The sequence below is a fragment of the Ursus americanus genome, chromosome 13 (assembly GCF_024610735.1).
Source record: "Ursus americanus isolate L20-20 chromosome 13, mUrsAme1.1.p, whole genome shotgun sequence".
In the NCBI taxonomy this organism is placed as follows: Eukaryota; Metazoa; Chordata; class Mammalia; order Carnivora; family Ursidae; genus Ursus; species Ursus americanus.
The window spans coordinates 33,354,540-33,371,264 of NC_142139.1; the positions used below are offsets into that span (position 1 = coordinate 33,354,540).

Here is a 16,725-nt window from a genome sequence, read left to right on the forward strand (position 1 = left end):
GCAGACATATAGTTATCTTGGTGGTTCATAAATGCTGAATTGTGGATTAGCGCTAATATGATGAAGTTGGAGATTGTAAAGATATGAGAAAATTTCTTTTAGTCCATGAAGAGGCTGTTACATATATTTAATTTAAAAGACTCCATTCTGAGTGGATGTTTTATTTTAGGCGGGATTCCTTTTGTGAATTTATGGTGGCAATACAAGGTAGCTATTTTTAAACACGTCTGTAGGGAATTATAAAAATATTGAAAATCTTATAAGTTTCTTTTTTTTTTTTTTTGAAGGTTTTCTGGCTGTATGAAATCCAAAAGGCTAGAAACCACTAAGTATTAAATTTTTTTTTTTTTTTTTACAGATAGGTCATCCTGAATCAACAATGCAATGTGAAATGGCTGTAGAAAAAGATAATGTTACCTTAGCATATATTAACATATGTGTAGTGTTCAAAGGAGAGAAATAAATAGCTACCTTATTCTTTACTGGTTATACTACATTTCAAGTATATATTTAATTCCGTACTTAATATTGATAAGTATTTGCAAGGGGCTGGGGTTGTTGGTAAAAGGACAGAAAGGATAGATTGTAAAGAAATGGCATGTTATCTGGGAAAGAGGACTACTGTAGAAGGTAGTCCATCCTCAGTGTCCTTAAAACTTTTGGAAGGCTTTGATAAGGTAGCAGTTGTATGGCTCTAAAATAACAGAACTATGACATGAGTCGGTGTTAAGGGAAGAAAAATCTCTAAACATTGGTGAACTTCTGTCAGCCAGAATTGTATGGAAAGGTCTGCCTTGAATAATACTTTATGCCTCATAACTGGAGTTATGCATAGATTGCTTAGATTATTGAACTTACTTTGTTCAGAGGATTCAAGGTCTTGAAACTTTGGTATTTAGATATATTGCTTTTGCCTGCAGCATATTTACATTCTTTCTTTCTTTTTTTTAAAGATTTTATTTATTTATTTGACAGAGATGGCAAGAGAGGGAACATAAGCAGGGGTAGTGGGAGAGGGAGAAGCAGGCTTCCCGCTGAGCAGGGAGCCCTTTGGGGGGGCTCAATCCCAGGACCCTGGGATCATGACCAGAGCTGAAGGCAGACTCTTAACCTAACTGAACCACCCATGTCCCCCAGGATGTTCACATTCTTGATATGCATTCAGGGCTTTTTACAATCCATCCTTAGCTTGTGGCTATAGTTCTACTGCCCTCATATCACCCCCCCATATTTTATTTATATTTAAATCACATTGATTTCATTTTATTCTCAACATCATGCCTCACCCTGTCGTGATTCTTCCTTCATAGATCATCCTGTTCTCACCCAAATGCTACACTAGCCACATTGAATAGTAATTGAATAGTGACACTCTTCTTTGGAAAAGACTACAAATTAAATTATATTTTAAACTGTGTTTTGGGGTGCCTGGCTGGCTCAGTAGAGCATGTGACTCTTGATCCTGAGGTTGTTAAGTTCAAGCCGCATGTTGGGTGTAGAGATTACTTAAAAAACAAAAAACGAAAAAATCCTTAGGTCTTTTAAGTTTTGCTTAATTATTTAAAAATGTTCTGTCACCTGCTTTGTTTTAATTGATCCCAAGGAGACATACTGTTTTGGACCTCAAGGCCCAAAGTGTTAAGTGTGAGCATTAGAACAATGGGGGAAATAAAGAAAAACAAGGAAAGAGAAAGATATTATAATACATAGTAAACTCCTAACCACATCTTAGAAGTTGAGGGGTTCTTTGCAGGATTTTTGGGTTGAGGATAGGGTAGGGAATTAAGTATGGAAAGTAACAGGGACTGGTCAGAGCACATTTGAACCCTTTTCATATATTTTTCTTCTCAATAGGTATACTCGGATATTAATGAAGGATATAGATATATTAAACTCTGCAGGGAAGATGGACAAAATGAGGTTATTGAACATCCTGATGCAGTTGAGGAAATGCTGTAATCATCCATATCTCTTTGATGGAGCTGAACCTGGTCCACCTTACACAACAGATATGCATCTAGTTACCAACAGTGGCAAAATGGTGGTGTTAGACAAGCTGCTCCCTAAATTAAAAGAACAAGGTAAGTATGTTACTGGTAACAAATTGAGAAGTGATAAAAACTGTTTTAAAATTCTGATGTAAAACAAGGGACTGCTACAGTTTGAAATTACTAATCTGGCACTTTATAAAGTTGAAGTGTGAGGCATTTAAAAACTTCTACCTATTATCTGAGCTTCATTTCTCCCCCCAGTTTTAGGCTTCTAAATCTTAGTGATCAATAGTTACGGCACTTACACTCCTGGATTTTGGGCGAGAGTTCTCATACATACTTTCCCACATATATCAGCTTTTTGTTATAAAGTGCCAAGAATGCTCTTTCCACACATACACAGTTCCCAGATGCTTTGGTAGACAGTGTTGTGTTCATAGTATTGTTTTTTAATTATTTATGTGGATTTTAAAATTATTTAAATGACAATAATGACTTAAATTTAAGTAATAAAGTTAAACAATAATAAATACGTGCATGGACCCAAAGCAATTTTGTTCATATCATGCTGACTTTTTATGTATGTAGTATGTATAGAGGTGTATTTAAAATACGTGAATGTAGAATGAATTTAGTGTGATGCAGCTTCAGTAATTACAGATTCGTTTCAAAAATTGTTTACATCTATACCGTACCTGCTTTCCTCTTCCCACATTAATTTGAAGCAAGTCCCAGACATCAAAGCTTTTTATACACTAATAATTCTGTAATGTGAAATAATACAGTCAGATTTCAAATTTTACCATTTGTGTTTCTCTTGCGTGTTTTGGTAAGAATGACTTTTGTACCAGTCGCCTCTAGGATATTGACTGTCAACCTTCTAAGAGTTATCAGTGAATTGGTTTACTATTTTTCTTGCTCTTACACCTTTTTATGGAAATACATTTTCTAAAATCCTGGAGAGCTAAGTAGTGAAGGATTGAATTGGTGGAAAGGAATAGCAAGAACTTGGTAGAAATACTCAGATATTAATGAAAGCTATATTAAACTCTGCAAGGAAAATGGAGACTATTGAGTATCCTTAGGCATCTCGGGTACAAGAAGGTGAGACACCAGCAGATTATCAGTCTCAGCTTCCAAGACAAGATAATTTCATAATCTTTACTTTTTTTATAATTGCTTCTTGGTCTTCATGCATTCTGCTCTGAAGGCATTGCGCAGCTGGCTGAAGAAATGGAAGGGAGTTGAATAACTTGAATCATGGCATAAGTGAAAGATGACCATGTAGATGTGAGGCCACATTTATGTTATGGTCTTTCAGTCTGGAATTGGGTCTTCAGAACTGGAATGAGATGGGTTTTGGGTGTGTGTTGGAGGATGTTCAGGGCCATACACATGGGAGAATTGCAGTGGTGGGGAGGGGGGTGGAAAGTTATTTTTAAATGTATGTGGAATAAAAAGAATGATTCAGCCTACAGACAGACCCAGGCCAGAACAAATACCCTTTTCCGTTTACCTTAGTGTGTTGTACAGATACTGCCCTTTTCTGTTTTTGTCACTATGGGAAAGATGGGGAGAATGATTTGGATAAATAAAGTTTTTTTCTTAAAACCAGCTAGGTAACTTGGAATTAAGGGGTAAATGGTTAGTCTTAGTTTTGATTAGCCTTAAATTTTTAAATACTTTTTTTACTTTTGAAGCTTCTGAAAATGAGCTGTTCTATTTGCTAACAGGTTCACGAGTACTAATCTTCAGTCAGATGACAAGGGTATTGGATATTTTGGAAGATTATTGCATGTGGAGAAATTACGAGTACTGTAGATTGGATGGTCAGACACCCCATGATGAGAGACAAGTGAGTTTAATCCAGGAAGGGAAGGTAGAAAATTGTCAGATAAAATAATTTTCTGACATTTGTTTTATTTTATATCTATAGGAGTCCATCAATGCATACAATGAGCCAAACAGCACAAAGTTTGTTTTCATGTTAAGTACACGTGCTGGTGGTCTTGGCATTAATCTTGCTACTGCTGATGTAGTAATTTTGTATGATTCAGATTGGAATCCTCAAGTAGATCTCCAGGCTATGGTAAGAGATAACAGTAGATATATTCTTAATATTTTTTTGGAGCTTAATATTTTCATAGAGCAAGTTAATGGTCTGCAAATGTCAGTGACTTAACCCAGTAAAATTTTTTCTCTGATGTAATAATTCAGAGAGGGTGTTTTCTAGGTAATCTCACATCTAAAGCAGGATATCTCTATCTCACAGCTTTGCCATATCTTAGGACCTTGGAATCTAGCTATATTCGTGTATGCTGATGGCAGAAGTGGGGATAGAGTTGAGGATTGCGTAGGAAATTTTTTATGGGTCAGACGTGAAAGTGTCCCCACAATCATTGGCCAGCACTCAATCACATAGCATAACTGCAAGAGAGTTGGTAAATTATAGTATAGTTGTGAAAATTTATATATGATTTAGGTGGAAATGCAATTTGAATTTAAATCTAAGAAAAATAGGGGGCGCCTGGGTGGCACAGCGGTTAAGCGTCTGCCTTCGGCTCAGGGCGTGATCTTGGCGTTATGGGATCGAGCCCCACATCAGGCTCCTCTGCTATGAGCCTGCTTCTTCCTCTCCCACTCCCCCTACTTGTGTTCCCTCTCTCGCTGGCTGTCTCTATCTCTGTCAAATAAATAATAAAAATAAAAAAAAATCAAAAAAATAGATTTAAAAAAAACTTTTATCATCCAACTTAATTATGATTTTGTCTTATTTGGAGACATGTGAATTTTATTTATTATTTACTTATTTTTAAGATTTTGTTAACGTGAGAGAGGGTGGGGGTGGGGGAGGAGCAGAGGGGAGAGGGACAAGCAGACTCCACACTTGGTGTGGAGTGGAGTCTGACGCAGGGGTTCGGTCTTAGGACCCTGAGGTCATGACCTGAGTGGAAATCAAGAGTTGGGCGCCCCTGGAGACATGTGAATTTTATATCAGTGTAACCTTGTAAAAGTAACCAGATAGTTTCTCATGGATTCAGCATCTGTTGTGTTTCATACCTCCTAAAAGTTTTTCTTGTGAGATAACCAATTAATTTGATTTGAAACGGAGATACTTTGAGAAACTAAGAGATACTAATCTAATACAAAATTCTTTTTAGAATAGTTTTGTTACATTAAAAACTTTAACACTTGAGAATATTTTAATTTTGCTTTTCAGTATACATAGTCAAATGTTATTTATGTAATTTTTAACTGTATTCAAAGTAACATGGTAATTTGCCTAGGACCGAGCACATAGAATTGGACAAACGAAGACCGTCAGAGTCTTCCGCTTTATAACTGATAACACTGTGGAAGAAAGAATAGTGGAACGTGCTGAGATGAAACTCAGACTGGATTCAATAGTCATTCAACAAGGTGAGCCTTAGAACTTTAAAAAATTTACCAAGTTGGATTAACAAATGTTTTTTTCCTAGATTTTTTAGGGGTTCTTGTTACTGAGCATCTATGGAATCAAGCTGGCAGCCTGAACGATATTTATATTCCAGAAAATAGTAAGCTTTAGTTTTAATAAGAGGATAGGTATGGGCTCAGGAAGGTTGAAGTTTGCATATTGGCTTTGCCAATTAGCAGTTCTTTTATACCATCCAAGTCTGTTTCCTCATCTGTTAAATGGGGAAAGAGAATTAAAGTTTAGTATTTTTAAGGATTACAGGGGAAAATGTATATAAAATACCCAGCATTCAGTGTGGTACATATTAAATAGAGCTGTGGTGAGTATAATTTACATGTACTAAAAAGCATTCTATTAATTATTCTGGTAAAATGAAGAAATAAAAATGAAAAAGAATCTGATGTTATTTTTTTTTTTAGTCTGCAGCTATTTTCTGAACAGCCACCAGATGCCAGGCATTGTTCTTAGTGCTGAGAATACAATGGTGAAAGAAAGCAACAAGTGTTCTTACTCTCATGGAGTTTACAATTTAGTGAGAGGGAGACCCAGTATAAACATGTAAATAGGACTAGAGGGTGAGAGTGGGACTCCTCGATAACCTTGGGCTCATACTGGTTTCTTTCATTCTCAAATTTGCATTATAAGCATGCACTTCTTATCAGTCTATAAAGAGATAGATACACTGTTAATATTGTTCGCTGATGATTCCTGATTGTGTGACTTCATTTTGTTAACTGGCTTTTAATTTCCAGGTAAGTAAGGGAATGTTACGTTTCTTTCATATTCTATTAATGCCAACCATAGTGTTAGCCACATCTCTGAATTTGTGAAGACAATAAATGATGGCTTATTATTAGTTGTTTTTATTGATAATTACTTACTATCAAGTGCTTACTTTGTGCCAAGCCAGGTGCTAAATACTTCGCATCCATTATCTCCTTTAGTCTTCATGCCAGCTTGAGGTTGGCATGAGAAGTAGAGGCAAGTCACTTGTTTACTGTTCATGTAGCTAGGAAGTGAGTCATCTAAGACTAAGAACTATATTAACTTACTAGAGTGAAGTGTTTACTTAGGAAAGTCTCTGGAGCCTGCCAAACAGTAAGGTTTCTCATGGTAATGTAATGGCTAGTTCTTTTCCCCCTCAAATTCTTCATCCGTGTTTTTAGAAAAACATCTGCCTTCTAGTATTTTTAATTATTCTCATCTGTGAAACAGTTTTTAAAAAAAGAATGAAAATTAATTTATAATCAACTTAGAAAAGCTGTTTGAGTTTTTTTACTTAGTTTTTTGGTTTTGGGGGGCAAATTTTAGAGTGAAATTTTGTGCTAATAGCTTTGTAGGCATTAGTCAGATAGCAAGCCTTAGGTGTATACCGTTGTATTACTGTCTGCGAACTAAGGCATGTAATTTAAAATAATGAGAAATCATAGAACTGCTTTAAGTCTGAATCCCCCCCCCCCCCCCGCCGTCCAATGGGAAGTAGTTTCAATAAGACTGAGGACATTTTGGTAGCAGTGAGATAGTTTTCAAACCAAAGAAACATGTTCTGAAGATAAATCCTAACTTTGAGAGTCATAGATGTTGGTGGATTCTGTTAGGGATCCAAAGCCATGATACACAAATTTAAGATCCAAGAGAACAACTTGGGTCTTTATCCACTTATTCATTACAAGTTGGTTGGAATACAAAAATTGAAGTTTTATGTTAAGTATATGTGAATGGCCCTTTAGGGTAGAGATAATTCTTTATGGTATTTTGGTTTGTTTTGATTCCTCCATTTTTGAAAACAAATTACAGGGTTGGCCAGATTCCTATCAATTGAAGATCTTACTTTTCTTAGGTTGAATGTCTTCTATGATCAAAATAAGCTTTCAAGAGTTTCAGTTCTTAAGATTAGTAAATTTTCAGAAATTGATATATATTTCAGTCCTTAGCTAAAGCTTGGTAATATGAGGGTTTTTTTGTACTTCACCTTTTTTGTTTTGTTTTTTGTACTTCCTTAGATAAAGCTTGGTAATGTGAAGGTTTTTTTGTACTTCAGCTTTTTGTTTCGTTTTGTTTTTTGTACTTCACTTTTCTAAGAAAAAGCTGATGGAGTATTAGTATTAATGTCTGTCTGCTTATCAGAAACTTCTTGTCTTTATAATCTCATCTGTTGATACTTTAAAAAATCTGAATTTTTATTTTCAAGTATCCCAGCTTGCTATTATTCAGCCCATACAAGAATACATTTTATTGAGATGGTGTACAGTAGGCTTCATTATGTGTAATAGATTAACTTTAGAATATTTCAAAGCTTACAACTAAGAATCTGGCATTGTTTTATGTGAAAATGAAAATTATCAGAAGTAAATAAATAATTGATGCTTGAGGCAAAATACATGGTATTATATCTGACATTTAAAATTCCAAGTTTTCAGTAAAACACAGTTTGCTCGATTAACATTATACAACACTTTTTTTTTCCCCCCAGGAAGGCTTGTGGATCAGAATCTGAACAAAATTGGGAAAGATGAAATGCTTCAAATGATTAGACATGGGGCAACACATGTATTTGCTTCAAAAGAAAGTGAGATTACTGATGAGGATATTGATGGTATTTTGGAAAGAGGTGCAAAGAAGGTGAGGAATAGTTAAATGATAATGTTTTTAATATGTAAAATGTTTTAAATCAGAAGTGTTTGAGGAAATACTTGTTATGTGAACCAAAAAAAAGCAGCTTTTGTGTACTGCAAAGCCTAACTTACTTTAACTACAGTTCTCAAGTTTATTTATTTTTTAATTCTCAATCTAATAAATTGTTTTTTTTCCCCATAGACTGCAGAGATGAATGAAAAGCTCTCCAAGATGGGTGAAAGCTCACTTAGAAACTTTACAATGGATACAGAGTCGAGTGTTTATAACTTTGAAGGAGAGGATTATAGAGAAAAGCAAAAGGTAATTTTAGAAAGACATTTTGGTTACTCGAAGACTTTATTTTACTTGAAACTTGGAATTTTAAGTGTTGGGTGTAATGCCTTGTAAATTTGTCTCAAAGCAGTCATTTCTGTAAACTCACATCTAAATTATTTTCATTTTTACATGTAGTGTCAGATTTTCAGTTGGTAAACTGAAATGTTTTCAGAATTTATGTAATGAGGCTTACTGTATACATTTGTAGTTGAAATATAGTGTGGGGTGATTATAATAATTTGGAATCTTTGAAAATTAAAATGAGTGGCAAAAAATTGTCATAACCTTACTAGATTTTTTTAAAAACAGAATTGACTGGTAATAAAGGGGGAATGCTTCCTAATTTCTTAAGTAATATTTGTTAGTATGTAGAGAAATTAGAAAATACCTACAAGTTGGAAGAAAAAAAATAGTTTTACTCAACGTTTTTTTCTGTTAACATTTAGGCTTTTGTATAACCTCTGAATTTTTTCTAGGCTAAATACATACCTATATTTTCCTCCTAGTTTGGGTTATAGCATATATTCTGTAGGTTTCTCCCCGACACCTGCCACAGGATAGAATGTTTTCCATTTGGTCAAGAAATACTCAAGTATATCTATGCTATTCACTAGACACGGTCCTATGTATTAATTACATAGTTTTGAGCAAAGTAGCATAGTCTATCCTCGTAGAGCTTGTAGTCCAGGATTTTATGAGTATCTTACTATTTACAAACAACAGTTGTAATGATGTGCACAGTATGAGTTGCGTTCATCTAAGATTTGCGACTGTAAATAATTGAAGTTGGTGATATGAATTGTTTCCCATATGCTAGATTGCATTCACAGAATGGATTGAACCACCTAAACGAGAAAGAAAGGCCAACTATGCTGTTGATGCCTATTTCAGGGAAGCTCTTCGTGTCAGTGAACCTAAAGCACCCAAGGTAAGTTGATAGAGCAATAAAATATCCACAAATACCAGAAATGTAGTAAATTTTTTTCTTATATGTATATATATTTTTAAGATTTTAATTTTTTAAAATATATTTGTCTATGAGAGAGGGAGAGAGAGCACACAAGCAGGGGGAGTGGCAGGCAGAAGGAGAAGCTGGCTCCCGCCTAAGCGAGGAGCCCTATGTGGAACTCGATCCCAGGATCCTGGGATCATGGCCTGAGTTGAAGGCAGACGCTTAGCGAACTGAGCCACCCAGGCGTCCCTTTTTTTGTTATATTCTTACAGTTAAATCAGATAGAGAATTAGAATCTTTTGTGGCTTCTTCCAGTGTATGTCTTTCACTTTCTGTTAAAAAGTTTTCTAAAAATTAGTTGTGAACCTGTGCATTTAAAGTTTGATTAATGTTCATTATTAATGGTAGATTCAGTTGCTTGGAGAATTGGCCATTATAGTTTATGGAAAAGGGAAGAATACAATTAATCAAAGCAAAACAATTTCTTTTTTATGGATGATATTGTTTTTCTCTCTAGGCTCCTCGACCTCCAAAACAACCTAATGTTCAGGATTTCCAGTTCTTTCCTCCACGTTTATTTGAATTACTGGAAAAAGAAATTCTCTATTACAGAAAAACTATTGGGTACAAGGTAATGGAAAGAACATTGCTCATAACTAATCTGGTTGGTTTTTAATTTAATAAATGGAGGATATATAAGTATTTTTTTCATGGTTGGATTAAAATGTGTAAAATATCATTTGGTTAAGAATTTAGTTCATCACATACTTTTCTAAAATCTGATGGATGACATAAAAAAATATATTTTTTAGGTGCCTCGAAATCCTGACCTACCAAATGCAGCACAGGCACAAAAAGAAGAACAGCTTAAAATTGATGAAGCTGAACCCCTTAATGATGAAGAGTTAGAAGAAAAAGAGAAGCTTCTAACACAAGTATATAGAGTCTTTATTCAACATAAAATTTAGTAACCGTTACTTTTGTTAAGCTGCTGTGCTTAGGTCATGTTGGGGTATATAAAGAAGTACAAGTTTTTTCTTTCAAAAATGCAGTAACTGGAAATGATAAAGCATGAGCATATGGGTGCACACTACATTTTCTTTGTCACTAGTTGTTGAGGTAGTTGAGAAGAGTATGTATTTGCACCAGTCTTGGAGTGGATATCCTTTTGATTACCTTTCTTCCGATATTCATTTTCTTTTCCTTTGAATCTTCCACATTGGAACAGTATTAAGTTACTGTTCTCAATTACAAGTCTTATTTGGTACTCTTGTTTAACAACCTTTATGATTTAATCAGGGTCTTTTAGAATCTGGCCTTAACCTATTTTTGAAGCTTCATTTTTCTTCCATTTTTCTGCTTGATACATCTTTGCTCTTTAGTCTTACGCTTATTGCTCTTTGAAAACTCCTGGTGATCCTTCAGAGTTCAGCAAAAATGTTACTTTTTCGTGCAGCATTCCTTACTCTCTCCCACTGAAATTTAATTGCTTATGTAAACAGTATGTGATGTATTGCTAAAAATGCATGTCTAGATGTATGAAAAGTTACTACTTTAAAAGAACTTAAAACCTAGGAGTAATTGAAAATTTTCTGATACTTTAGAAATATTGGTAAGTGTAATAGCAATCTTATCCATGTTCAGTGTGCTGTTAAATGTTTTGTTTCCATTGCCTTGAAGGGATTTACCAATTGGAATAAGAGAGATTTTAACCAGTTTATCAAAGCTAATGAGAAGTGGGGTCGTGATGATATTGAAAATATAGCAAGAGAAGTAGAAGGAAAAACTCCAGAAGAAGTTATTGAGTACTCAGGTAATTCTTTTATTATTTTAATAGATACAAGAATGTTCTCAGGTTTTTGGAGAGCTATTGAGTTCAGATTTTAATATTCTGAATTATGTTTTGATAAGCTAAATGTTGCCACAACTTTTTAGGGCCTTATTTTTTGTGTTTTTAAAAAACTGAGTTGGAAAATGTCCTTTTTAAAATGGCATAGTTAACTTTTTTTTTTTTTTTTTTTACCATAGCTAACTAGCTATTGCTAAGAAAATAAGAATAGGTCACTAACAGTTGTGCTTTCATTTTTCCTCTCTGTGACTGCTTACTCTGTGACTGCTTACGCGCTCTGTGCCTGTGTTTCCTGAAATCCGTTTGATTGTCAGATGAAGAGGTGTAGTTGTGCTGCGATGAGTGTGCTTAGAGTTCAAGAATAGAATTTAAGAGTCGGGAGATACTTACATTATCCAGTTCATCTCATTTTTTTTTTTTTTTTACAGTTAAGAAGAATTATTGACTGACTTTGTAGTATTAGATGTGAGAAAAATGGAAACATTTAATTGTTTGCAAATAATTTATGATAAGTTATTTATATTTTTTCCCCCTTCCTCCACCTGTCCCATCTGTCCAACTTTTTTATCAGCTGTATTCTGGGAAAGATGCAATGAACTCCAGGACATAGAGAAGATTATGGCTCAGATCGAAAGGGGAGAAGCAAGAATTCAAAGAAGAATTAGTATCAAAAAAGCACTTGACACGAAGGTACTTTGTGTATTAATAAGTATGGTAGTGATGTAACTTCTTAAAAGGAAATGAAATGGTGGTCTAAAATAATTTTCTTCAAAGAATAATATTCAAATGTTACAGGTATATTCTCAACAGAATTTACCTTAGTACTTCAGTTGATGTATCTGGGTCAGAGTCCCTATGATTAGCTCTTTCCTACAAAGTCTGAGCCTGTATTTCTCTTTAGAATAGTAGAGACTCTGAAATTGTTTCACAGCAAAGCTTATAACGTAATTGAGGTGCTTTGGATAGAAAATTCCGATTTGGAATGAAACATTGTTAGCTCATCTTATTTAAAGCTAAGTGTGGAATACAGATCATATAGGATTTATGTTTTATATAAAATCTGACTTTGATAGATTGGACGGTACAAAGCACCTTTTCATCAGCTGAGAATATCATATGGTACTAACAAAGGAAAAAACTACACTGAAGAAGAGGATCGTTTCTTAATCTGTATGCTTCACAAACTTGGATTCGACAAAGAAAACGTTTATGATGAATTACGACAGTGTATCCGCAACTCTCCTCAGTTCAGATTTGACTGGTTTCTTAAGTCCAGAACTGCAATGGTGAGTCCCTTGCACCTTTCTGTGTAATGTAGCAACAGTTTAGAGTAAGTATTGCTTAATATTCTTTAAGGTAAGTAAGGTAACTCATGAAGAGAAAATTGTGGTTTCACTCCATCTTTGGAGTACATGTTTGTTACAATAATGTAAGTATCTTGGGTTAAATCAGTTCCTTAGAAAACAGTTCTCATCTACAGTTAAAAACCTAATATCATGGATAACTTAAGAAATTTCTTGGTTCCATCTGCTTTTAATATCACATATCTTTTAACATCACCACATAGGATAAAGACTAGTTTTTTATATTTTATTTAGGTTGTAAATAGGAAACATCACCCTCAGTTTCACCTTCTGAATGTGATGATCATAATTTAAAACTTGTATTTTTCAATTTCAGATACTTTTGGTTTTATAAATGAATATATTTCTATAAAGCAAGAACTCATTCAGGCATCTGCCCATCTGGATTGTTTTAGATTGATGTAGTAAAACACTTTATTCTCAATACCAGGGTGTTTCTGATAAGCAAGTTGCATTCCTAAGGACCTAAAAAGTTACAATTCAGGAAAGTTTAGCTTTGATGAATTGCCCTTTTTAAATGCATTTTACCATTTTGAAGCTTTTAACTTCCATCTTGTGTTCTTTAGGATAATAATGTCCCAAATGTTCTGTAGTCTTAAGTTTGGGATATACTGTAGGGTAAGCAAAGTTTAAATATTTTATATAGGGAGATTTCTCTCGGTGTATTTAAAGTATGTTGTCACTCTTCAAGACGGGGTACAGTGCAGTCTTCTCATGTTTGACCACTGAAGGATTTTTCACTAAACATTAACAGTGGCTACTGTTTTGTGTATCTGTGTTTGGGAAATGTTGCACTATAAATGCATTATAAATAAAACTTGAGGAAAGACCAATTCAGTTGCTACAGCTCTGTCTGCTGTCTTTAAGGGGGAACAATTTATATAGTTAATAAGAATGATTTTGTAGTTAGTGAAACAAAATGCAGCATCATGTTGATTTACCAGTATAATACCATGGTCTAAAACTTGTTTCATGTTATGATTGTATGTGTATGGCCCCTTCTTATAAATACTCTTGCCTTAGAGCCAAGAGTATTCAGACCTTACCACATCTGTACCACATTCTGGCATGTGTGCCTCAGTTCACCTGTTAAATATAGAAATTTAATGTAGTTTATTACCATCTATCTCTAGATTATATTGCAAATATTTCTAAACCTTGTATGGTACATCGTATAACAGTATTTTTAAATGATTTTGTGGTTGTGTAGTATCACTTTTTACAAGAAAACTATTTTGCTTATTAAGTAGTCAGCAGTGATGCAGATGGACTTTGTTTTCTTCAGGGTTATGTACTACTGCTACACTACACTGATACGACCTCTACGAAGGATTTTAGATTGCTAGAGAGATATGATGTAGATATCATAAACTTCCATGGCTATTTTTCCAAAATTGGGAAAGGTGGCATTGGGTACACTGATGACCATAATTCTAGTTACCTGTGCTTTTAAGGGAAAGAAGATGTACACTTATTAAAGTTCTGGTTTATTTTGACCCTGAAATAGGTGCATTTATATTATAGTTTTGGATATATAGGCTAGTTCTCAGGCATAGATACTAAGTAGCAGTGTAGCATATATTATGTTTATTTTCAGTGCTTGCATTTCTAAGGGAAGGAAGGATTTAAGACAACAGTATGATTTTAAATAATGAAGTAAAAACATTGATATCTTTATCCTCATAGCATGGATGAAAATCAGTTCTTTTGGCTGTTTTAGATTTTATCTATGGGGTCATGTATAATTACGTATTACACTATTAAAATGTTACAATTTAAAAACCTAGGTATCATGAAAACTTGTAGAGGGAAAAATATATGTTTACCATATAAATTTATGTTTACAATTCAGGAGCTCCAGAGAAGGTGTAACACCTTAATTACCTTGATTGAAAGAGAAAACATGGAACTAGAAGAAAAGGAGAAGGCAGAGAAAAAGAAGAGAGGACCAAAACCTTCAGTAAGTATTCATGAATATGCAGATATTTTCTTGGAAGACTTGTCTTCGTAAGAATTTGAACATTACTTGGCTATCATTGACATGTTAGTCTTTTTTTGTAAATACAGCCTTGCATTGCTTCTGATTGCTTTGTGTAGGGAATATCACATTATGATGGTATTCCATAATTTGGGGAATTCATGAAAATCTGGGAAGGTATGTCTTGTGAATGCCAAGAGCCTACCCTTGACCTTGGGAGTACAAGGTATAATTTTAGAATATATAAAGAAATATTAGGAAAGCAGTGGCTTTACAGCCTTTACTAACTTCTAAGATTTAGTTTAGTGTTCCAGTGATATCTTAGCAATGTAAAAACAGATGTTTTAAGAGGAAAAAAACCCTCTTTTTATTTAGTGGTAATTTCGAAAGTCATGAAGGAATGAATGCCTGAGTAATGTCTGGTATTTATGTATAAACCTCATAAAATAATTAGCACTGCTTTCTTTTGGTATCAGGGCATGTTATACTGTTTGGTGTATTGATTTACTGTTGCCTATTGCAAATTATTTCATTGGCATGAAAATTTTTGTGTTCGTAAAAGGAATAGATAAGAATTTGGAGAATTAAGACTATTCTGGTTAAGAAAGTCTAATACTTGTTACTTTGTAGCAGTTATTAATGAAGTAAAAAAAATCCATATATTTTACCTTTAATATTAGTCTTGTGATGAAAAGGAATCCTTCATTTCATTTGTAGACACAGAAACGTAAAATGGATGGAGCACCTGATGGTCGAGGAAGAAAAAAGAAGCTGAAACTATGAATACGTATTTGTTTCATAATCACTAACTTTAAACCAGTAGTTCTTTAATTTACGGGTCTTCATAAGATGTACTGTACAACGCGCAATTGTTACGTCATTCAGAGACATCAGGTTCATCTGTTTACTGAGCTTAGAAACATAGTATGTAGTTTCACTTTTTTAAATGCAACAGCTGTGCTGAAATTTTTTTTATCATTAACACTTGAAGTAATAAAACAGGCTTCATTTATTAATAAATGTTTCATTTGATTTATTTTTCTATTGTTCCATTTGTGAAGATTGTGACTTTTTGTTTATCAGCTATAATTTCTATACTCAAAGCTTAAACAAGCAAACAACTAAAAAAATTGCAAATAACATTTGTCCCTTTGGTCTTCACTTAGTTGTGTAATTGTTTTAATTCACTTTGCCTTTGCAGAAATTTGGGTATCTTTGTAGTGCTGTGTAGAGTCTCATCTGGGAAGATTATGTAAATTGCATTCTCCTTGATTATTATATGGGTAGAATGGAACAAAAGGCAAGACAAATTATCATTAAATTCTATGCATATTTCTGTTATGCTTTCTGTTTCTATAGTTGGTTCTGAGGTGTGAATATGCCCTGTTCTGTTGGAAGACTGGCCTTTTAGTTGTATAGCCAAAGACATTTAGTATATTCTGGTTCCGTAAAGTGTTACTGTACTATTTTGTAAAAGGAATATTATTTTTAATTGTTTGGTAAATGTTTTGACAGTTACCTTCTTGAAGCAGCCACAACTTAGAAAGATAATGTCAAAACTAAGGTGGTTTTTTGTTTTTCAAAAAGACCCAGCCAAAATAAGGTATGGATTTGTCATACTGTTAAATTGAAATTGGTAACAGAATGTGTGTCCCCTTCCAGTTTACCTTTTTTGAGTTTTTAGAGTAATTGAAATTTTTATATTTTAAATTTTAAAATAATTTCTAAGTGTGAACGGCAAGATTGAGTATAATACCAGTTTTTATTTTCTATGAACAGACTTGATAAACTGGAGACCCTGAAGCAGGATTACCCAAATTGTAGTGTCAGGATTTTAGCTGTACCAGAGGCCTTTATGTGCTACACATAATTTGTATAAAGTTTTATATGTGCAAATTGGGTACATAAACAGTTCTCCATTTTTCTAAGGGAATGCAATAAATGTAGCATCGTGAATAAATATAACTTTTATAATCCTTAAGTGGTCTTTTCTTTCCATTTCTTTGATTTTCTTATTTGATTTTTCCCCCCTTAGGACGTTATCTCTTTCCCTTAGATTTCTTCTAAAATTTCTATCATTTGTCATTGTTTGCCCACACATAATTAGAAATTAGCATTATAAATAAAAATCTCAAAGTATTACTGATAACTGCTTACTTTTCTAAAATGTGGAGTTGTTGCT

At 33.8% G+C, this 16,725-nt stretch overlaps 1 protein-coding gene across 2 annotated transcripts in view; it reads left to right on the top strand.

The window, feature by feature from the left end:
• Positions 1-16,524, top strand: part of SMARCA5 (SNF2 related chromatin remodeling ATPase 5) — a 39,404-nt gene extending 22,880 nt beyond the window's left edge. For both annotated transcript variants that reach the window (XM_045798908.2, XM_045798909.2), the window contains 14 exons: positions 1,855-2,081; positions 3,725-3,846; positions 3,928-4,080; positions 5,279-5,411; positions 7,922-8,070; positions 8,266-8,385; positions 9,218-9,328; positions 9,870-9,983; positions 10,165-10,287; positions 11,033-11,165; positions 11,773-11,891; positions 12,275-12,487; positions 14,418-14,525; positions 15,261-16,524. In XM_045798908.2, the coding sequence (XP_045654864.1) occupies positions 1,855-2,081; positions 3,725-3,846; positions 3,928-4,080; positions 5,279-5,411; positions 7,922-8,070; positions 8,266-8,385; positions 9,218-9,328; positions 9,870-9,983; positions 10,165-10,287; positions 11,033-11,165; positions 11,773-11,891; positions 12,275-12,487; positions 14,418-14,525; positions 15,261-15,326 (1,891 nt within the window). In that variant the 3' untranslated portion in view covers positions 15,327-16,524. The remainder of the gene's footprint in view (positions 1-1,854; positions 2,082-3,724; positions 3,847-3,927; positions 4,081-5,278; positions 5,412-7,921; positions 8,071-8,265; positions 8,386-9,217; positions 9,329-9,869; positions 9,984-10,164; positions 10,288-11,032; positions 11,166-11,772; positions 11,892-12,274; positions 12,488-14,417; positions 14,526-15,260) is intronic.
• Positions 16,525-16,725: the final 201 nt, after the last annotated feature.